Source organism: Mandrillus leucophaeus, unplaced genomic scaffold (assembly GCF_000951045.1).
Source record: "Mandrillus leucophaeus isolate KB7577 unplaced genomic scaffold, Mleu.le_1.0 Scaffold1168, whole genome shotgun sequence".
NCBI classification, from domain to species: Eukaryota; Metazoa; Chordata; class Mammalia; order Primates; family Cercopithecidae; genus Mandrillus; species Mandrillus leucophaeus.
Window position 1 is genome coordinate 273574 of NW_012099965.1, and position 18232 is coordinate 291805.

An 18232-nucleotide genomic window follows, 5' to 3' on the forward strand; every position below is an offset into this window, starting at 1 on the left:
GTTTCTCCGTGTTAGCCAGGATGGTCTCGATCTCCTGACCCCGTGATCTGCCCGTCTCGGCCTCCCAAAGTGCTGGGATTACAGGCGTGAGCCACCGCGCCGGGCAGATAGCACCCTATTCAACCACTTGTAGAAGAGTGAAAGTCTACCTTCAGCAGGCAGCTGGCTTCAAGTTGCAAAACTACCTTCTGCCATGAAGATGTGAAAAGCTTATTTTGTCATTGAATATGACCAATTAGCATGCAGAGATGGCCTCCCCAGTGACCAGGTGAATTTAGGATGAACTACCTATGACATGGCGCTGTACATTCTTCTACTTGTGAACTGATTATGATAACCGTCTTTATTTCTTTTCAATCCTTAAGCAGATGGATTGTAATACATGTGACATTCAGATTTAATTGTGTAATGAAACAGTTTTCTTTCTGTTCCATTACTGCAGTTTCTGTGGTGCTGAAGAGAATTAATAAAAATTATATTTCCCAAACACTGTGTAGAATTACCAGACATAATATAAACACATAAGGTGCCAACCAAGCTTTACTCTAGAGGGGACTTTCCCTCTCAGGCTTCCAGTCAACTCACAGTTATGCTGTAAAATGCATGCTGTCAACTAAATATGCATGCGGAATTATGTCTCTGCCTATTTGGTAGTTTCATTTTCTATTTAGAATCAGCCTGAGTCTCTCTTGCTGGTTTATTATTGGATCATCAGCCCAGGGTCACTGGAAATGCTCTCACAATCACCAAGGTGTCTTTGAGACATTTGAAAATCTCTCCAGAACAGAATTGTGTCAGACTGACTAGAGTGGTTAATTTTGCTTCTGTCTTAGTGTAAAAGAAATGAGTCATCCTCTGTTTGCTCCCCACCTCATACAAGAGATGTCTTTGGTTGGTACCCAGATGAGAGTTTCTCTAGTTCCCTGGTACTTGAGTGAAAAATTATGAGGAGGTCTGGAGACTCAAACGAATAAACTAATTGCTTCCAATTCATATATTCATTAGAAAAATAGATGAAGCAGTCATGGTCCCTACCATGCAAGAAATTTTAGTGTAGACTAGCAACTGGATAAGTGGTTTAATTATGCATCATATGGTGGGTACAATAAATAGATGTGTGCAAAAATATGGGCTTTATTTGGGCCATTTTCTTTATATTTTTGTGACTTCTGATGTCTGTACCTGAACATATATTAATAAACAAGAGTTATTATTGTATTTTTTATGCCCTGCTAAGAATACTTATTTATCGTTTAAAAAAATTATTCTAGAAAACCTTAAGGGATTTGTTTAAATTGCTTATTAGTATGTGATAAAAAATTGAAAGGGCAGTGGGGCTAAAAAAGATTACAGTTACATAAACTCTGAGATTTAAGGTTTTTTGTTTTTTTAAGCTAAGCTTAAAAAATGAAACGGAACTAAAAATACTCCCCAGTGGCATAAAGAACAGAATTTTACATCAGCTCTACACCCCGCTTCAGCCCTATTTAGATTCACCCTTTTGAAAGCCTTATTTAGGTCTTGCCCTACCCTGGAGTCTTGCCTCACAGAACTAATTAGAAGAGATCAGAGTTTTGGCTGATGAATCCTGTTGCCTTTTTAGAATTGGTTCTCACAATTTTCTGAAAACCAAAAGCAGATAAATGGAAAATATAAAATATGTATTATAGGGTCTTAATTTTTAAATTTTTTGTTAAAACTAGTGTTTGCAGAGACATTCCATTTAGCAACCTGTTTTCTGTTCCTACAGATGCAGTAGTTGATTCACAAGTCACAAAATGGTAAATATAAACATAATAATTCATCTAAATTACCTTACAGTCTATCTATATCCCTCTCATCTGTCTATATTTAGATTGTATTCTATGCATTTTAAAAAAAATTAGTGACAGAAAAACAAAAGAAGAAATAAAAATGCTGGGTCCTTATTCTAAATCCTTAGAATTATTGAACACTTAGTATCAACTGACAGGCTGTTATTAGAATTAAATCAAATAATGAGTTATCACAGTGCTCTGTAACATCCTATTGATTACATAATACCTGCTTAATAAACATTGCATTAGTACATGTGCACATGTTGTTTTCCAAATGCAGACTTACTCAGAAATTGCTGCTTTCTGTTTTCTCTATAAACTTTAAAGAGCCAGCAAGTAATATACTTTAAGATAGAGAATGGTTGTCTTCATTTGTATCAGAAGTTTTTGTGTTGTGACAAGAGTGTTGAGTGTAAGGGACTCTGTGCTGTGCCTCATTTTTGTAATGAATGCTAATAATGAGCCCAGGGAGAGTGACATCAGCACTGACAGGGGACTTGTTTAGAACACCCATTTATGGATCATCTCCAAACCTGCAGAATCACATTACATAGAGTGGGACCAAGTTTACCTAGTGATTTATAAGTGAATTAAAGCTTGAGTGACGATGCTTAGGTAAGCGGTTATAAGCTCAGGCTTCTACTTAGAGTCACATGACCAATTTACAGGAATCTCTTTACTTGTGCCCTTTTTACAGTTTCTGTTTAATGTTCTGAAGAAAACATCTATTTGTTTTAATTAAGTGCCTCATGTGACTCTAAGGTGCCAGAATCAAGTATGAGAAGTTCAAGATACATTCATGAGCATTAAGTTCTACCTTTACACTAAAGAGTGGTCCAGGAACCTGTTCTATTTAGATTTGTAAGGACAGGACAGTGTGGCCAATATTTATATTCCTGTAGCAGAAATTGCCAGTGTCTGTAGCAGGGGAGGGCACCTAAGGACAAAAAAAAAAGAGAAACTTGTATTTTTATCTCTGTGGAGCAGCTGATTGTTCCTGAATCTTTTCTGTTATATAGGACAGAAATGGGTAGAGGTTTTGTGTCTTGGGCCTTCTGCCTTTGGGTATGGTGGTAACAGGTAAACATGTGGTGCTCAAATTATTAAAGGCAAATTCTCAAGATGCAGATGTAATTCAGAAAATCTCATCTGAGGAAGAATTCGAGAGGAGGAGGAGAAAGAGAAAAAATGGCTTTTTTTTCAGCTAAACATGTCTCAGATCAAGAGCTATGTCCTCTCTGCCTCATGGAATGCCACAGGTTTAGTACTTGCAAATTTTTACTTCTATACCTGTGTTTTGTCTCCCTATTGAGTTTGTCTTAACTACTTTTTAAAATGCTTATGATAGGCCAGGCGCGGTGGCTCATGTCTGTAATCCCAGCACTTTGGGAGGCCGAGCAGGTGGATCACCTGAGGTCGGGAGTTCGAGACCAGCCTGACCAACATGGAGAAACCCTGTCTCTACTAAAAATATAAAATTAGCTGGGCATGGTGGTGCATGCCTGTAATCCCAGCTACTCGGGAGGCTGAGGCAGGAGAATCACTTGAACCCGGGAGGCAGAGGTTGTGTTTTGGTGAGCCAAGGTCATGCCATTTACACTCCAGCCTGGGCAACAACAAGAACAAAACTCGGTTAAAAAAAATGCTTATGATAGTCAAGGGTCCTCTAAAAACATTTCTTTTCTATCTACCACAGCCTTCTCTGCATCATGGCTTCTTATATGCCATGCAGAATTCTCACCATGAATTTGTGATCTGCAATATTAAAAATGTTCTCTTTATGACTGTTGAACATGGAAAGGTGTGGATAATCTCTTTCTATGGAGAAAACCTGAGATTATTAGTAAAGATGGATAACATACAATGTTGAGGTTCTTTTTTGTTTATGATCTCTATGCATTACAGGATTAAGAAAATGCTCCTATAAAGAGGGATGGCATTTGTTACCCAGAAAGTTGAGAAAAAATTATCCGGAGATACCTGCTTGTTGGGTGTTAAATAAACTACTTAAAATCATTATTAAAAATTGTAGAACATGGAAGATACCTGTATCTTGAACTTTGCATACAACTGATGTTTTCGTATGGATAAATTCAGACTGTAATTTACTTTCGTGGGGGCAATATCTCAGTAGTGCTGCTATGTCCTTCTGGATGCATGAGCACACTACAGAAACTTGTTCTAGTGCAACTGACATTAATAACTCACTTGCTTAATAAGCTCTCTTACAGATTTTTTCGCTATAGAGTTATTTTTCTCTTCATCATTAAGTATCTTTATGCAGGTGATGTGTATAAACTATCACATTTATTCTGGCAACTGCCCTTTTGTTTTAGGTTTTCTTTGCATTGTTTTTTTTTTGGTAAATGAAAGCCCTCATCTTTGTTTACAGAACAGAAAAACTGAAGAAAACACAGGCTCTTCCACTTACTGGATGTTTGACAAAATAGTCTTTTGGGGTCAAAACATTGGCATTACTAGTGAGCTTTTTAGAAATTCAGTAACTCAGACTTTATTTCAGATCTCCTGAAAAAATAGTCTGCATTAACAAGATGTCTAGTTTATCGTACACATTGAAATTTGAGGGGTACCTTCTAACTCAACATGTCTATTTTGTCGGAAATATATAAACAACTATGCCTTTTTCATCTAAAAAATATATACAACTCATTCTATATTATGTAAATACAGCACTCGAAAATGTACTTGTTAGTGTTTGTGCCCTCAATTTTACACTTTATCATCTAGACAAGTATCATATATACACTGATGTTGTGGATATTATGCCACTGTCTTTTCTCAGAGTTAGACAATATGTTACAAAATGTTTGTGTGTTGACAATTATTTTATTGGATAATTTCAGCCACTCTTATAAGTCAAAACCAGTTCTAGTCACTTTCTGATTTTACCTTGAGTCAAATGAAAAATTCTGCCCATAGCCATTTTGTAAATCTGTGCGTTTGTGTGTGTTTTCCAGGGACTGTTGACATTTAGGGATGTGGCCATAGAATTCTCTCTGGAGGAGTGGCAACGTCTGGATGCTGCACAGCAGAATTTATATAGGAATGTGATGTTAGAGAACTACAGAAACCTGGCCTTCCTGGGTAAGGAAAATTTTAATACTAAATTTCTAATATAGACTAATGGTGGTTGTTGCTTTTTTTTTTTTTTTTTTTTTTTTTTTTTGAGATGGCTCAGACTGGAGTACAGTGGTGCGATCTGGGCTCATTACAAGCTCCACCTCCTGGATTCACACCATTCTCCTGACTCAGCCTCCTGAGTAGCTGGGACTACAGGTGCTCACCACCAACCTGGCTAATGTATTTTTAGTAGAGATGGGGTTTCACTGTGTTAGCCAGGATGGTCTCGATCTGACTTTGTGATCCGCCCGCCTCGGCCTCCCAAAGTTTTGGGATTACAGGCTTCATTTCTTTTTTGTAGAATGTTTTCTGGAAATTTGTGCTTTCAGATTTCTCTTTTCAAGAAAATCCTGGGGATTCGTTGGTTTAGAAAAGAATTTCTTCAAGAAGTTTCATCTTGACCTGAACTTTCCACATTCCTGAGCTGATCTGTGTCCTTCACTTTAGATTAGTGGTAATTTCAGAAGTTTTGTGGCATAAAATACTGTTACACCTTAAAATCTAATTGCCATCACCAGTTTTTGATTCAGTAGTACCAAGCAGTAAAATTAAGAACCTGCAAAATCAAAATGCTTTCTAAATATGTAGACATTTCTGTTACAAATTAGTATATTGGGATAAATTTATTAGAATATTCTATTATATCCTGTTTACTGAGCACATTACTAAGTTGGCAATTGGAGAATATGAGCAAGATTCATGTTAGTTATTTTTAATAAAACAGGTATTGCTGTCTCTAAGCCAGACCTGATCACCTGTCTAGAGCAAGGAAAAGAGCCCTGGAATATGAAGCGACATGAGATGGTGGATAAACCCCCAGGTAGGTAAGAATGAATACAACAGACAACATGGATGAGAGGTCCAAAGTCAAGAAGAAAGCAAGTCTTTAAAGTGATCTGAGAAGCTATGTTCCAAAGGAAATAGTTTCTGGGAAGCCTGAATTTTTTATTTAATTATACTCTCACTTCTGCTAGTGCTTATAAATTCTCTAAGAATTCTACTTTCCCTACAATTATCTTTCTTCAAGTTTACAGTGACAGCCAAAGTACTGTTCATGGCATACGTGAGTGCACAATCTGACTTCTTTTTTCTTGTTTTTGTGGACAGACAGATACCTGCATAATTTTGCGACACTCTATTTTAAACTGTTTTTTAAGTTCTCTTTTTGCATTATGTCTGAAATGTGTGAGAGTAGTGGTTTCTGTTCCATTGGGTTTTTTTATTGTTGTTCTTTATTTTTCTGCACATTTCATCCTGTTTTCATTACTATGGTCTTGAAATATTGTTTGAAATTATACATTTGATGTCTTTCTGCTTCGTTCTTTTTCTTCAAGATTGCTTTGGCTATTCAAAGTTTATTGTAGTTTCATGTACATTTTAGGATTGTATTTTTCATTACTGTGAATAAAAAACAATGGAATTCTGATAGGGAGTTTATCAAATCTATAGATCACTTTGGATAACATGACAGTTTCACAATACTTTTTCTTTCAATAAAAGTAAAATATTTTTAAGTTTATTTGGGTCCTCTAATTTTTTTCATTGCTATATCTTTCACTTAAAAGATTTATGAGCTCCTTGGTTAAATTCATTCTAAAATTGATTATTTCATTGCCATTGTAATTAACATTTTTTTCCCTCTATTTTATCAAATAGTTTGTTTTAAGTGTATGGAACCATAACTTACACTTGTATGTTAATTTTATATTTTGCTAATTGAGTGTATTCATTAGTTTAAACAGGTTTTAAAGTACTGTTTATATATATATATAATTACATGATCTACAAAAAGCAACATTTTACTTATTGGTCTTTAATTTCAATGACTTTAAATTTTTCTTTTGACTATTTCGTTTTCCACATAGTTTCAGTGCTATGTTAAAATAGAAGCATTGACAATAAGAAACAATAGTTTTGCATTGGTGACTGTAAACTTGAAGGAGCAAACACCTGTTCAAGTATTTAAAAACTGGTTTTAGAAAGTAAAAGTCTGTTTTTGTTGGGCCCCCATAGTGATAGAATACCCTCTGGGTTTGTAGTGAAGAGGGGTTGTAGCTTGGTCTTAAGTCTGCTGGGCTTGCACAAGGGTCCATCTTTAGATGTGTTGTTAAAAGGGGCTTGGATAGTTTTAATTCTCATTTAATTTTTGGACAGAATGAATATCCTTCAGGACTTTGCTGTGCAGGGCAGTCCCAAAGGCAGGTTTCTGCAGTCAGGCCTGCATATGGTGGGCCTTATATCAGGATGTGGGTGAGCATGGCTTTCACTGAGTACAAGAAAGGATTTTCCCAGGTCACTATGGGTTTCTACATAGGCAGAATAGGCCATGAGCTGTGGCTCAGGGAGCTGGAACTGAATCATTGAACTGCTTCAGGGACCACAGTAAAGACCAAGGTCTGCGGGCCTGCCATCATGGCTATAAATGGGTGTCTTTCTTCAGGCCTCTGGAAGGGCAGGACCTCCCCCAGACTGTGGCTGGGAAGGGTTTGGGATGGTTACGGAGTAAAGTTCAAAATTCTCAGTGGAACCAAGTTAGGTGGAACATTTTCTCATCTGTAGCCAAAAACAGTAGTCCTGTAGTTTGCCACCTGAATGAGGGCCTGCCTTCTAAAAAGGATTACCTTCAATCTTGCACTTCAGCAGAGTTTCATAACTCCCTTCCTGGACCTCAGCTCTCTTAAAGACACTTATTTTTGAGATAGGGTCTTGCACCATAACCCCGGCAGGTCTTAATATTTTGACCAGAAGCAATTCTCCAACTTTAATGTACCGTGTAGCTGTCATTACAGGGGTGAACCATGATGCCTGGTTCTCTCACAAACACATTTTTGTCAAGAATGGCTGACAAATTTCCTTGCTGTCAGGGGATAAGCAAATAGGGCACCTTTTTTTTTTTTTTTTAATCTTATTAATGTCACTGTCCATATAAATTTTTGTTTTTATTTTCTACTTCAAATTTGTCTGTAGTTTTGGATTTAGACATTTAGGACAATATACTAGAATGTATATGTTGTGCCTGAATTAGATGCAGGCAGGCTAATAGGAATTACAGAATTTTCAGCCACTTTTTGTCAGCAAATAATTTATTCCTCAAATATTTGTTTTATATATGAGGCTCTAACCATATTCTGCTAAATATATACATAATTTAGCAATTTAAGGCTATATTTGGTTCTGAACTTGAATTACAGTAGTTTTATTTTGTGTAAAAATAGCACATATTTAAAACATAAAAATTGACACTAGTTTCTTTTATATGCTTATTCTGTTAAGTTTCTCATTAACATCTCCTATTTATGATTGTACTGCATTTTGTCTGGGATTTTATTGCCATACAATAGATACCATAGTTTAAAATGCCTGCCTTCCATGACTGCACAGTTACAGTCAAACATTGCAGTTTTCTAGACAAATTATTTGTTAACGTACATTAATGTTGCCAACTAGATTTTATGAGTAAACCTTTCTTTCATTATTTTCTTGCAGTTCTACATTAGTGTATTTTTTTGTGTAAGTTTCTTAATATCAGTTTATTGTGTTTTTGGTTTTACTTATGTGTTATAATTTTAGACAATTTGCAATTCTGTTTGTATACTTTAAGTCAATGTGGGATTTAATTAAAAGATAAATGAGCCATATGTGTATCACACTCAGATTATATATATGTGTGTGTTTTTAGGTCTATAAATATGACCCCAATTTTGGTTATAGCTTATCTTGTATATATTCTTTCTTATCTCATTTTTTTTTTTTTTTTTCCTTTTTTGAGATGGAGTGTTGCTCTTGTTGCTGGAACTGGAGTACAATGCATGATCTTGGCTCACTGCAACCTCCACCTCCCAGGTTCAAGCGATTCTGTTGCGTCAGCCTCTCATGTACCTGGGATATCAGGCATGTACCACCATGCCTGGCTAATTTTGTATTTTTCTTTTAGTAGAGACAGGGTTTCTCTCATGTTGGTCAGGCTGGTCTTGAACTCCTGACCTCAGGTGATCTGCCTGCCTTGGCCTCCCAAAGTGCTGGGATTACAGGTATGAGCCACCTTGCCCAGCCTCTTAGTTCATTTTCAGTGTTGGCTTTATCTTGTCTTAGTGAGTAGTCCTTGAAATAGCATTATTTTCACCATGTGTTTAATGATGAATACGTATTTCCTTTGTGTGAAAAAACCCTTTTGTGATTTGAAGGTAATTTTCAAGAAAATTTACAGTTCTTTATTTTTTCTAGTTTTTTCAAAAATAATTGTTGTAAAAACACATAACGTATAATTTAACTTCTTAAATCTATTTCAATGTACATGTCAGGGCCAGGCATGGTGGTGGCTCACTTCTGTAAGACCAGGATTTTGAGAGGCCAGGAGGATTTCTTGAGCCCAGAAATTTAAGACCAGCCTGGGCAAAATAATGGAGACACCCTCTCTACAAACATTTTTATCTAAGAAATAGCCGGGTATGATGGTGTGTACCTGTGGTCCCAGCTACTTGAGAGATTGAAGGGCAGGATTATTTTAGCCTGAGAGTGTAAGGCTGCAGTGAGCCATAATGTGCCACTGCACTGAAGCTTGGGTGACAGATTGAGAGCCTGTCTCAAAAAAACAAAACAAAACAAAACTGTATATTTCAGGCATGTTAACTGTATTCACATAGTTATGCAAAGGACTTCTAGAAATTTTACATCTTGCAAAATTAAAATGCGGTGTCCATTAAATAACATTTACCCACCATTTTATGCTCTAGCCCTTGACAAACACCCTTCCACTTTCTGTTTTTACAAGTTTGACTATTTTATATATCTAAGTGAAATCTTAACTTTCATCATTTCGTTACTAGCTTATTTCAGTTGACATAATCTCAAAGTGTATGTTTAAATGTGACAAGACATTTTTTTTTTAAGGTTGAATAATATTCCATTGTATCAAATATGTCTTCAGGGTCCTATGATGCATATTTTAGATATAGATTCATAAATGGAATTGCTGTATTTGATAATTTTATTTAAAGTATATTTATAACATTATAAAATAATGGGTGTATCCTGCTTTCCACCAACAATCAATAAGTTTCTTTTTTTTTTTTTTTTTGAGATGAATTCTTGTTCTGTCGCCCAGGGTGGAGTGCAGTGGCACGATACTGTCACACTCCAACCTCGGCACCTCCTGGGTTCAAATGATTCTCCTGCCTCAGCCTCCTGAGTAGCTGGGATTACAGGCACATGTCACCACACCTGGGTAATTTTTGTATTTTTAGTAAAGACGGGGTTTCACCGTGTTAAGCAGTCTGATCTCGAACTCCTGACCTCGTGATCTGCCTGCTTCGGCCTCCCAAAGTGCTGGGATTAAGGTGTGAGCCACTGTGCCCAGCCCAGGGTTTCATTTTTATTGCATTATCAACAGATTTGGTGTTTTTAAAAAATTGATAGTGACCATTTAAGTGAGTGTGAGGGGATTTTGTTTTTCATTGTAATTTTAATGTATTTCTCTACAAATTAGTAATTTTGTGTGTCCTTTCAAATTTTTCATTTGATTTTTTAATGAAATTTTATTTTAATTATTTGCCTATTTCTAAATAAAGTTATTCGACTTTATTGTTCCGTTTTACAAGTTGTTTATATTTTTTGGATATTCACTCTTATCACATGTAATTTGTAAATATTTTCACCCATTTTATAGTAGGCGTTATTTCTCTATTAAATGTTTACTTAAATATGCAGAAATTTCTAAGTGTAGTGTAGTAAAATTATTCTGTTTTTTTTTCTTTGTTGCTCATGCATTTAATTATCTAAGAATTTGGCACCAAGACTAATGTCATGTGTTTCATATATGTATGTGTGTATATATATATAGAGAGAGAGAGAGAGAGAGAGAGGCAGAGAGAGAGAGAGGCAGGGATGGAGTTTCGCTCTGTCACCCAGGCTGGAGTGTAATGGTGCGATATCGGCTCACTGCAACCCCCACCTCCCGGGTTCAATGGATGCTTCTGCCTCAGCCTCCTGAGTAGCTGAGACTACAAGTGCGTGCCGCCCCGCCTGGCTATTTTTTGTATTTTTAGTAGAGACGGGTGTTCACCATCTTGGTCAGACTGGTCTGGTCTTGAACTCCTGACCTTGTGATCCACCCATCTTGGCCTCCCAAAGTGCTGGGATTACTGGCATGAGCCACAGTGCCCCGCCTCCCCTATATGTGTTTAATAGATTAAAAATTTATGCCGCTGGGCCCGGTGGCTCACGCGAGTAATCCCAGCACTTCGAGAGACCGAGGCGGTCGGATCACGAGGTCAAGATTTCGAGACCAGCCAGGCGAACAAGGTGAAACCCCGTCTCTACTAAAAATGCAAAAAATTAGCCGGGCATGGTGGCGGGCGCCTGTAGTCCCAGCTACTTGGGAGGCTGAAGCAGGAGAATGGGGTGAACCCAGAAGGCGGAGCTTGCAGTGAGCCGAGATCGTGCTACTGCAGTCCAGCCTGGGCGACTGAGCAAGACTCCGTCTCAATAAAATAAATAAATAAATACATAAATAAGCCAGGCGCTGTGCCCGGTGCCTGTAATCCCAGCTACTTGGGTGGCTGAAGCAGGATAATTGTTTGAACCCGGGGGCGGAGGTTGCAGTGATCTGAGACTGTGCCACTGCACTCCAGCCTGGGCAACAGAGTGAGATTCAATGTCAAAACAACAACAACAACAAAAAACAACGACAACAAAAAAGTTATCTTCTTGTGTCTAATTAAAAGATTTTCACATATGGTTTAAGGAAATAATTGATCTTTATTTTATCAGTATGGATATTCAGTTTTTAACACAATTTTTTGAAAAGATTATCTTCCGTTGTGTGCTCATGTCAATTTTGTGGGAGATTATTTGGCCATGTACAGAAGAGTTCATTTCTGGGCTCTACTCTCTTCTTTCATCTGTTTATCTGTCTTTGTGTGAGTACCACATTGTTTTTGTTATTGTTGCTTTTAATATGTTTCAAAATCAGAAGTTATAATGCCTCTTTGTATTTTTCGGTGGGTGGTTGGCTATAGTTCATAATAAAATTTTAACATCTCAAACAATATTTCTTTAAAAAACTACTATTGGGAGTTTTATAAAGATTATATTGAATTTGTCTGCCACTGTAGGTTGTATTGACATTTTTGAAACACTAAATTTTTTTATTCCTGAGAAAAAATATGTTGAAGAGTGTTTTATTTTAATGTATTTTTGGATTTTTCAGTTTTAATCTCCAGTTTAATATAGTTTTCATCAGAAAACACAAAGTGGATAATACTGATCTTCTTAAATTTATTTGTTTTTTTGTGTGTGTTTGTTGTTTTTGCTTGATGACAGGATCTTACTCTGTCACCCAGGCTGGAGTGTATTGGCATAATCTTGACTCACAGCAGCCTCAACCTACTGGGCTCAAGTTATCTTTCCACCTAAGCCTCTCAAGTAGTTGGGACTACAAAGTACCACGTCTAAATAATTATTTGATTATTTTGTAGGGATAGGGTCTCACTGTGTTGCCCACGCTGGCCAGAAACTTTTAGCTCTAAGTGGTCCTCACACATTGGTCTCTCTAAGTGTTGGGATTATGGGCATAAGCTACACCACCCACCTGGCATTCTTAAATTTAATAAAACTTAGTGTGTATCATAACAGAATACACCAGGTGCAAATAAGAATATTATGTATTCCCTTGCTTTTGACTGAAAAGTTTTGTATGTGTCTGTTAAGCCTAGTTGGTCTACAATATGGTTTTGATGTTGATGTTACCCAAACCTTATGCTACAATTAATTCTAAATGTTAGATGTCGGACCTGGTAGGAGGTGTTTGGGTCATGGGGCAAAGTCTTTATGAATAGTTCGGCACCATCCTCTTGGTAATCAAAATGTGTATGCTTTATTAATTCAAATGAAAGCTGGTTTATTAGAAGAACCTGGCTCCTTCACCTCATACTTGCCCTGTCTGTTATCATGTGGTACGTACAATTAATCTTCACCTTCCACCATGATTGTAAGCTTGCTGACACTCTCACCAGAAGCAGATACTGGCACACACTTTTTATACAATCTGCTGAATTGTGAGCCAAATAAACTTGCTTTTTTATAAATTATCCACTGTCAGGTATTCCTCTATATGCAGTATAATAAATACAGTGTATAGTGTTGTCTAGGTTTTCTGTTTTCTTATTCCTTTTTATATGAATCTTCTATTTATTATTGAAAATGGGATCTTGGTGTCTACAATTACCATTTTCATTCTGTTTTAAATATTCTGTGGAAGATCTTTCAGGGTTTTAAGCATCATCATTATGATAGTAAAGATTTCTGTATTTGTATATTTACATTTAATAGAGAGTTTTATTTTATATATGATTTTATGATACTGTCCAGTAGTTTTTTTTTAAACAAAACTGACTCGTGTTAGCATTTCTTATTGTTATATGCAGAGTCTCACGTTACTCAGGCTGATCTGAAACTCCTGGTTTCTAGTGTTCTAACAGACTTGCCTCCTAAAACTGTAGGATTACAGGCATGAGTCCACGGACCCTGGACACCATGTAGCACTTTTTTATAGAACTGTGCTAGTGGTGATGAGCATTCTCACTTTTTATTTTGGAAATTTTTTATTTTCATCTTCTTTTTAAAGTGAAATAAATTTAAATCAAGTATTATTGGTTAGAGTTTTTTTTTTCTTTTGTTACATCAAAATTTGGGAAGTTCTCACCCTTTTTTATTTTCAAGTAACCTCTGTATTATTTTTTTCCATATTCTTCTAAGATTTTCTTAATATGTTAATCTAGTTGATGGTGGTATCTAATAAGGTTCACATTCCATGTTTTAATTTGGTTTTGCAATTTTGTATTTTTGTGTTTTATATTTTAGGGTATGCCACCACACATCTATATATGCTTTGATATTTTAGTATAATAATTGTGCATGCCAATATGTAACTTTATGAAATTCAAGACAATCTGGAGCAAAATCAAATATGATTGAGCCATATGTCTTTTTCCAATAGAATTATCTCTATTTTTGTTTGCCAGTATAAATGTTATCTTTGTATTTTTTATAACTTGTGTATTTGTTGTGTAGGTTTGTTGTGAATGATTTTCTAATCCTGTGTAGCTCAGTAGTCATAATATTCTTACAATTTCAACATCCTATTTATTTATGAATCTATATTTTTTTTGTGGGAGAAACACTTTTAAATGTGAATATAATTTAAAACTATCATAACTCTATACATCTTTTAGTTATTATTATTTTTACTTGTCAAAAACAAAATTTACCACAAAATATATTTAAATATGTAGTCTTATTAATCATCTTGAAATTTTCATGCAACATTTTGCTAAAATGTTTTTATCTTGAAAGCTAAATGTTAATACATATTAACTACCAAATTTTTTTTTTTTTTTTTCTTGAGACGGAATTTTGCTCTTTTTGCCCAGGATGGAGTGCAATGGCACGATCTTGGCTCACCGCAACCTCCACCTCCCGGGTTCAAGCGATTCTCCTGCCTCAGCCTTTTGAGTAGCTGGGATTACAGGCATGTGCCACCACACACAGCTAATTTTGTATTTTTAGTAGAGACGAGTTTTCTCCATGTTGGTCAGGCTGGTCTCGAACTCCTGACCTCATGATCTGCCTCAGCCTCCCAAGTAGCTGGGATTACAGGCACACGCCACCACACCTGGCTAATTTTTGTAGTTTTAGTAGAGACGGGGTTTCACAATGTTGGCCAGGCTTGTCTCGAACTCCTGACCTTAGGTGATCTGTCCGCCTTGGCCTCCCAAAGTGCCTAAAATACAGGTGTGAGCCACCATGCCTGGCCTGGCACATCAGTTTTATTTTGCAGCTTCAAAGATTTTTTTTTTTTTGTCTGTGACTTTTGAAATCGTGCTTATATATGTGTTTATTATAAATATCTTTCTGTGATCCTAGTTTGTTGAGCTTCTTTATATTTACATCATTTTTTCTTACTTTTAGGATCAGTTTTTATATTTTTACCTCCACAATTTCTGTTTTTTTGAAATCTTAAATATTTTTGTTCTCATCCTCATTTTTCTGATTCTCTGTAGTTGTCTCTGTTCCTATTTTAATCAGTATTATTCAATTTATTATCAATTCTTAAAATTAATGTAGATATCTTTTTATGGTTTCTTTCTGAAAATTTTATATTTTTGGTGGAATCATATTGCCCTATTTTGTATATATTATAATCTTTGATTGAGATATGGACGTCAAAAAAAGCTACCTGTCAAAGTCTTTATAATGTAGTTTTGTCCTGGCATAGTCTGAAAACAACTATCTTGTCTAATGATTAGGGGAATTTCTCCAATATGTTCTTAGGGTATGTGTTGTCTGAAATTTTGTGTTTATTTTTAATTAAGAGGGTTTACTCATGTTACTTTGTAGGAGTCAGTCGTCACTTGCTATGCCTGTTTCCTTTCTGTGGTACTGTGGTCTCTCTGCTGCTGTAACATTTTTCTTTGGTTTCAGCACTCAAACTGTCATTCCAAATTATGCCATGGTTTCTCTCAACACTTTATGTCATAAGAGACAGAAACTAGTGTCAGGAAAAGCCCCTAAAAGCTAGAAATAAAAATGAATGGGCTAGTATTTTACCTTTCTTTTAAAACAGAAACCAAGAGTTGGCAATTTACCTCTAAAGGCACTCTATTATAATGGAAAGCAGGAAAAGCTGTGTCGGGTAAATTTAACAGATTTCTTTTTTTTTCTGTGTGGTTTTTTGCATTGTGCTCACCCAAGACACTGCACACACTTATTAATATAAACGTAATTTGATCTGTATGTTTTTGTTACATATATATGCCTATGAAAGAATTAGGGCCTGTGCAAGAGAATGGCATGAACCCTGGAGGCGGGGCTTGCAGTGAGATGAGATCGCACCACTGCACTTCAGCCTGGGCGACAGAGTGAGACTCATCTCAAAAAAATAAATAAATAAATAAAAAGACTTAGGGCCTGTGGTATTTTGCAGTGCTATTTTGTTTATGTAGTTTGTGTAATTTTATAGGTAAGATTTTAAAACTGTATTCATTTGAGTCCAGTCAGTGGAGTAATTTATTATTTTTAATTTTTTTTCAGATATATGTCCTCATTTTGCTCAAGACTTTTGGCCAGAGCAGGGCATGGAAGATTCTTTTCAAAAAGTATTACTGAGAAAATATGAAAAATGTGGACATGAGAATTTACAGTTAAGAAAAAGTTGTAAAAGTGTGGATGAGTGTAAGGTGCACAGAGAAGGTTATAGTAAACTTAACCAGTGTTTCACAACTACCCGGAGCAAAGTATTTCAATGTGGTAAATATTTGAAAGTCTTTTATAAATTTTTAAATTCAAACAGACATACGATAAGTATTACAGAGAAGTCCTACAAATGTAAAGAATGTGAAAAAACCTTTCATTGGTCCTCAACCCTTACTAATCATAAGAAAATTCATACTGAAGATAAACCCTACAAATGTGAAGAATGTGGCAAATCTTTTAAGCAACTCTCAACCCTTATTACGCATAAAATAATCTGTGCTGAAGAGAAAATCTACAAGTGTGAAGAGTGTGGCAAAACTTTTAATCAGTCCTCAAATCTGACTACACATAAGATAATTCATTCTGGACAGAAACCTTACAAGTGTGAACAATGTGGCAAAGCATTTATCTGGCTCTCAACCCTTACTGGGCGTAAGAAAATTCATACTAGAGGAAAACCTTGCAAGTATGAAGAATGTGGCAAAGCATTTATTTGCTCCCCAACCCTAACTAGACGTAAGAGGATACACACTGAAGAGAAACTCTACAAATGTGAAGAATGTGGCAAAGCATTTCTATGGTCCTCAACCCTAACTAGACATAAGAGGATACACACTGGAGAGAAACCCTACAAATGTGAAGAATGTGGCAAAGCTTTTAGGCAATCCTCAACCCTTACTAAACATAAGAGGGTACACACTGGAGAGAAACCCTACAAATGTGAAGAATGTGGCAAAGCTTTTAGGCAGTCCTTAACCCTTACTAAACATAAGATAATTCATAGTGGAGAGAAACACTACAAATGTAAAGAATGTGGCAAAACTTTTAAGCAATTCTCAACCCTTACTACACATAAAATAATTCATGCTGGAAAGAAATGCTACAAATGTGAAGAATGTGGCAAAGCTTTTAATCAATCCTCAAGTCTTTCCACACATAAGATAATTCATACTGGGGAGAAGTCTTACAAGTGTGAAGAATGTGGCAAAGCATTTATATGGTCCTCAACCCTAACTAGACATAAGAGGATACATACTGGAGAGAAGCCCTGCAAATGTGAAGAATGTGGCAAAGCTTTTAGCCATTCCTCAACCCTTGCTAAACATAAGAGAATTCATACTGGAGAGAAACCCTACAAATGTAAAGAATGTGGCAAAGCTTTTAGCAATTCCTCAACCCTTACTAATCATAAGATAACTCATACTGAAGAGAAACCCTACAAATGTAAAGAATGTGGCAAAGCTTTTAAGCGACTCTCAACCCTTACTAAACATAAAATAATACATGCTGGAGAGAAACTCTACAAATGTGAAGAATGTGGCAAAGCTTTTAATCGATCTTCAAATCTTACTGCACATAAGATAATTCATACTGGAGAGAAACCTTACAAGTGTGAAGAATGTGGCAAAGCATTTATCTGGTCCTCAAGCCTTACTAAACATAAAAGAATTCATACTAGAGAGAAACTCTTCAAATGTAAAGAATGTGACAAAGCATTTATATGGTCTTCAACCCTAACTAGACATAAAAGGATACACACTGGAGAGAAGCCCTACAAATGTGAAGAATGTGGCAAAGCTTTTAACCATTCCTCAACCCTTACTAAACATAAGACAATTCATACTGGAGAGAAACCCTACAAATGTAAAGAATGTGGCAAAGCTTTTAAGATTCCCTCAACCCTTGCTAAACATAAAATAATATATGCTGGAGAGAAACTCTACAAATGTGAAGAATGTGGCAAAGCTTTAAATCAATCTTCTAATCTTACTACACATAAGGTAATTAATACTAAAGAGAAACCTTACAAGAGTGAAGAATGTGGCAAAGCATTTGTCTGGTCCTCAACCCTTACTGAACATAAGAGAATTCATACCAGAGAGAAACCCTACAAATGTGGAGAATGTGGCAGAGCATTTAGCCAACCCTCACACCTCACTACACATAAGAGGATGCACACTGGAGAGAAACCCTACAAATGTGAAGAATGTGGCAAAGCTTTTAGCCAATCCTCAACCCTTACT

General features: G+C 36.1%; 1 protein-coding gene across 1 annotated transcript in view; it reads left to right on the forward strand.

Annotated features, from left to right (window-relative positions):
• The window catches only part of LOC105553570 (zinc finger protein 91-like), a 36018-nt gene that overhangs the window by 15570 nt on the left and 2216 nt on the right, over positions 1-18232 (forward strand). Inside the window, exons 2-4 of the mRNA XM_011999669.1 lie at positions 4796-4922; positions 5683-5778; positions 16047-18224. Of these exons, the coding sequence (XP_011855059.1) occupies positions 4796-4922; positions 5683-5778; positions 16047-18224 (2401 nt within the window). The remainder of the gene's footprint in view (positions 1-4795; positions 4923-5682; positions 5779-16046; positions 18225-18232) is intronic.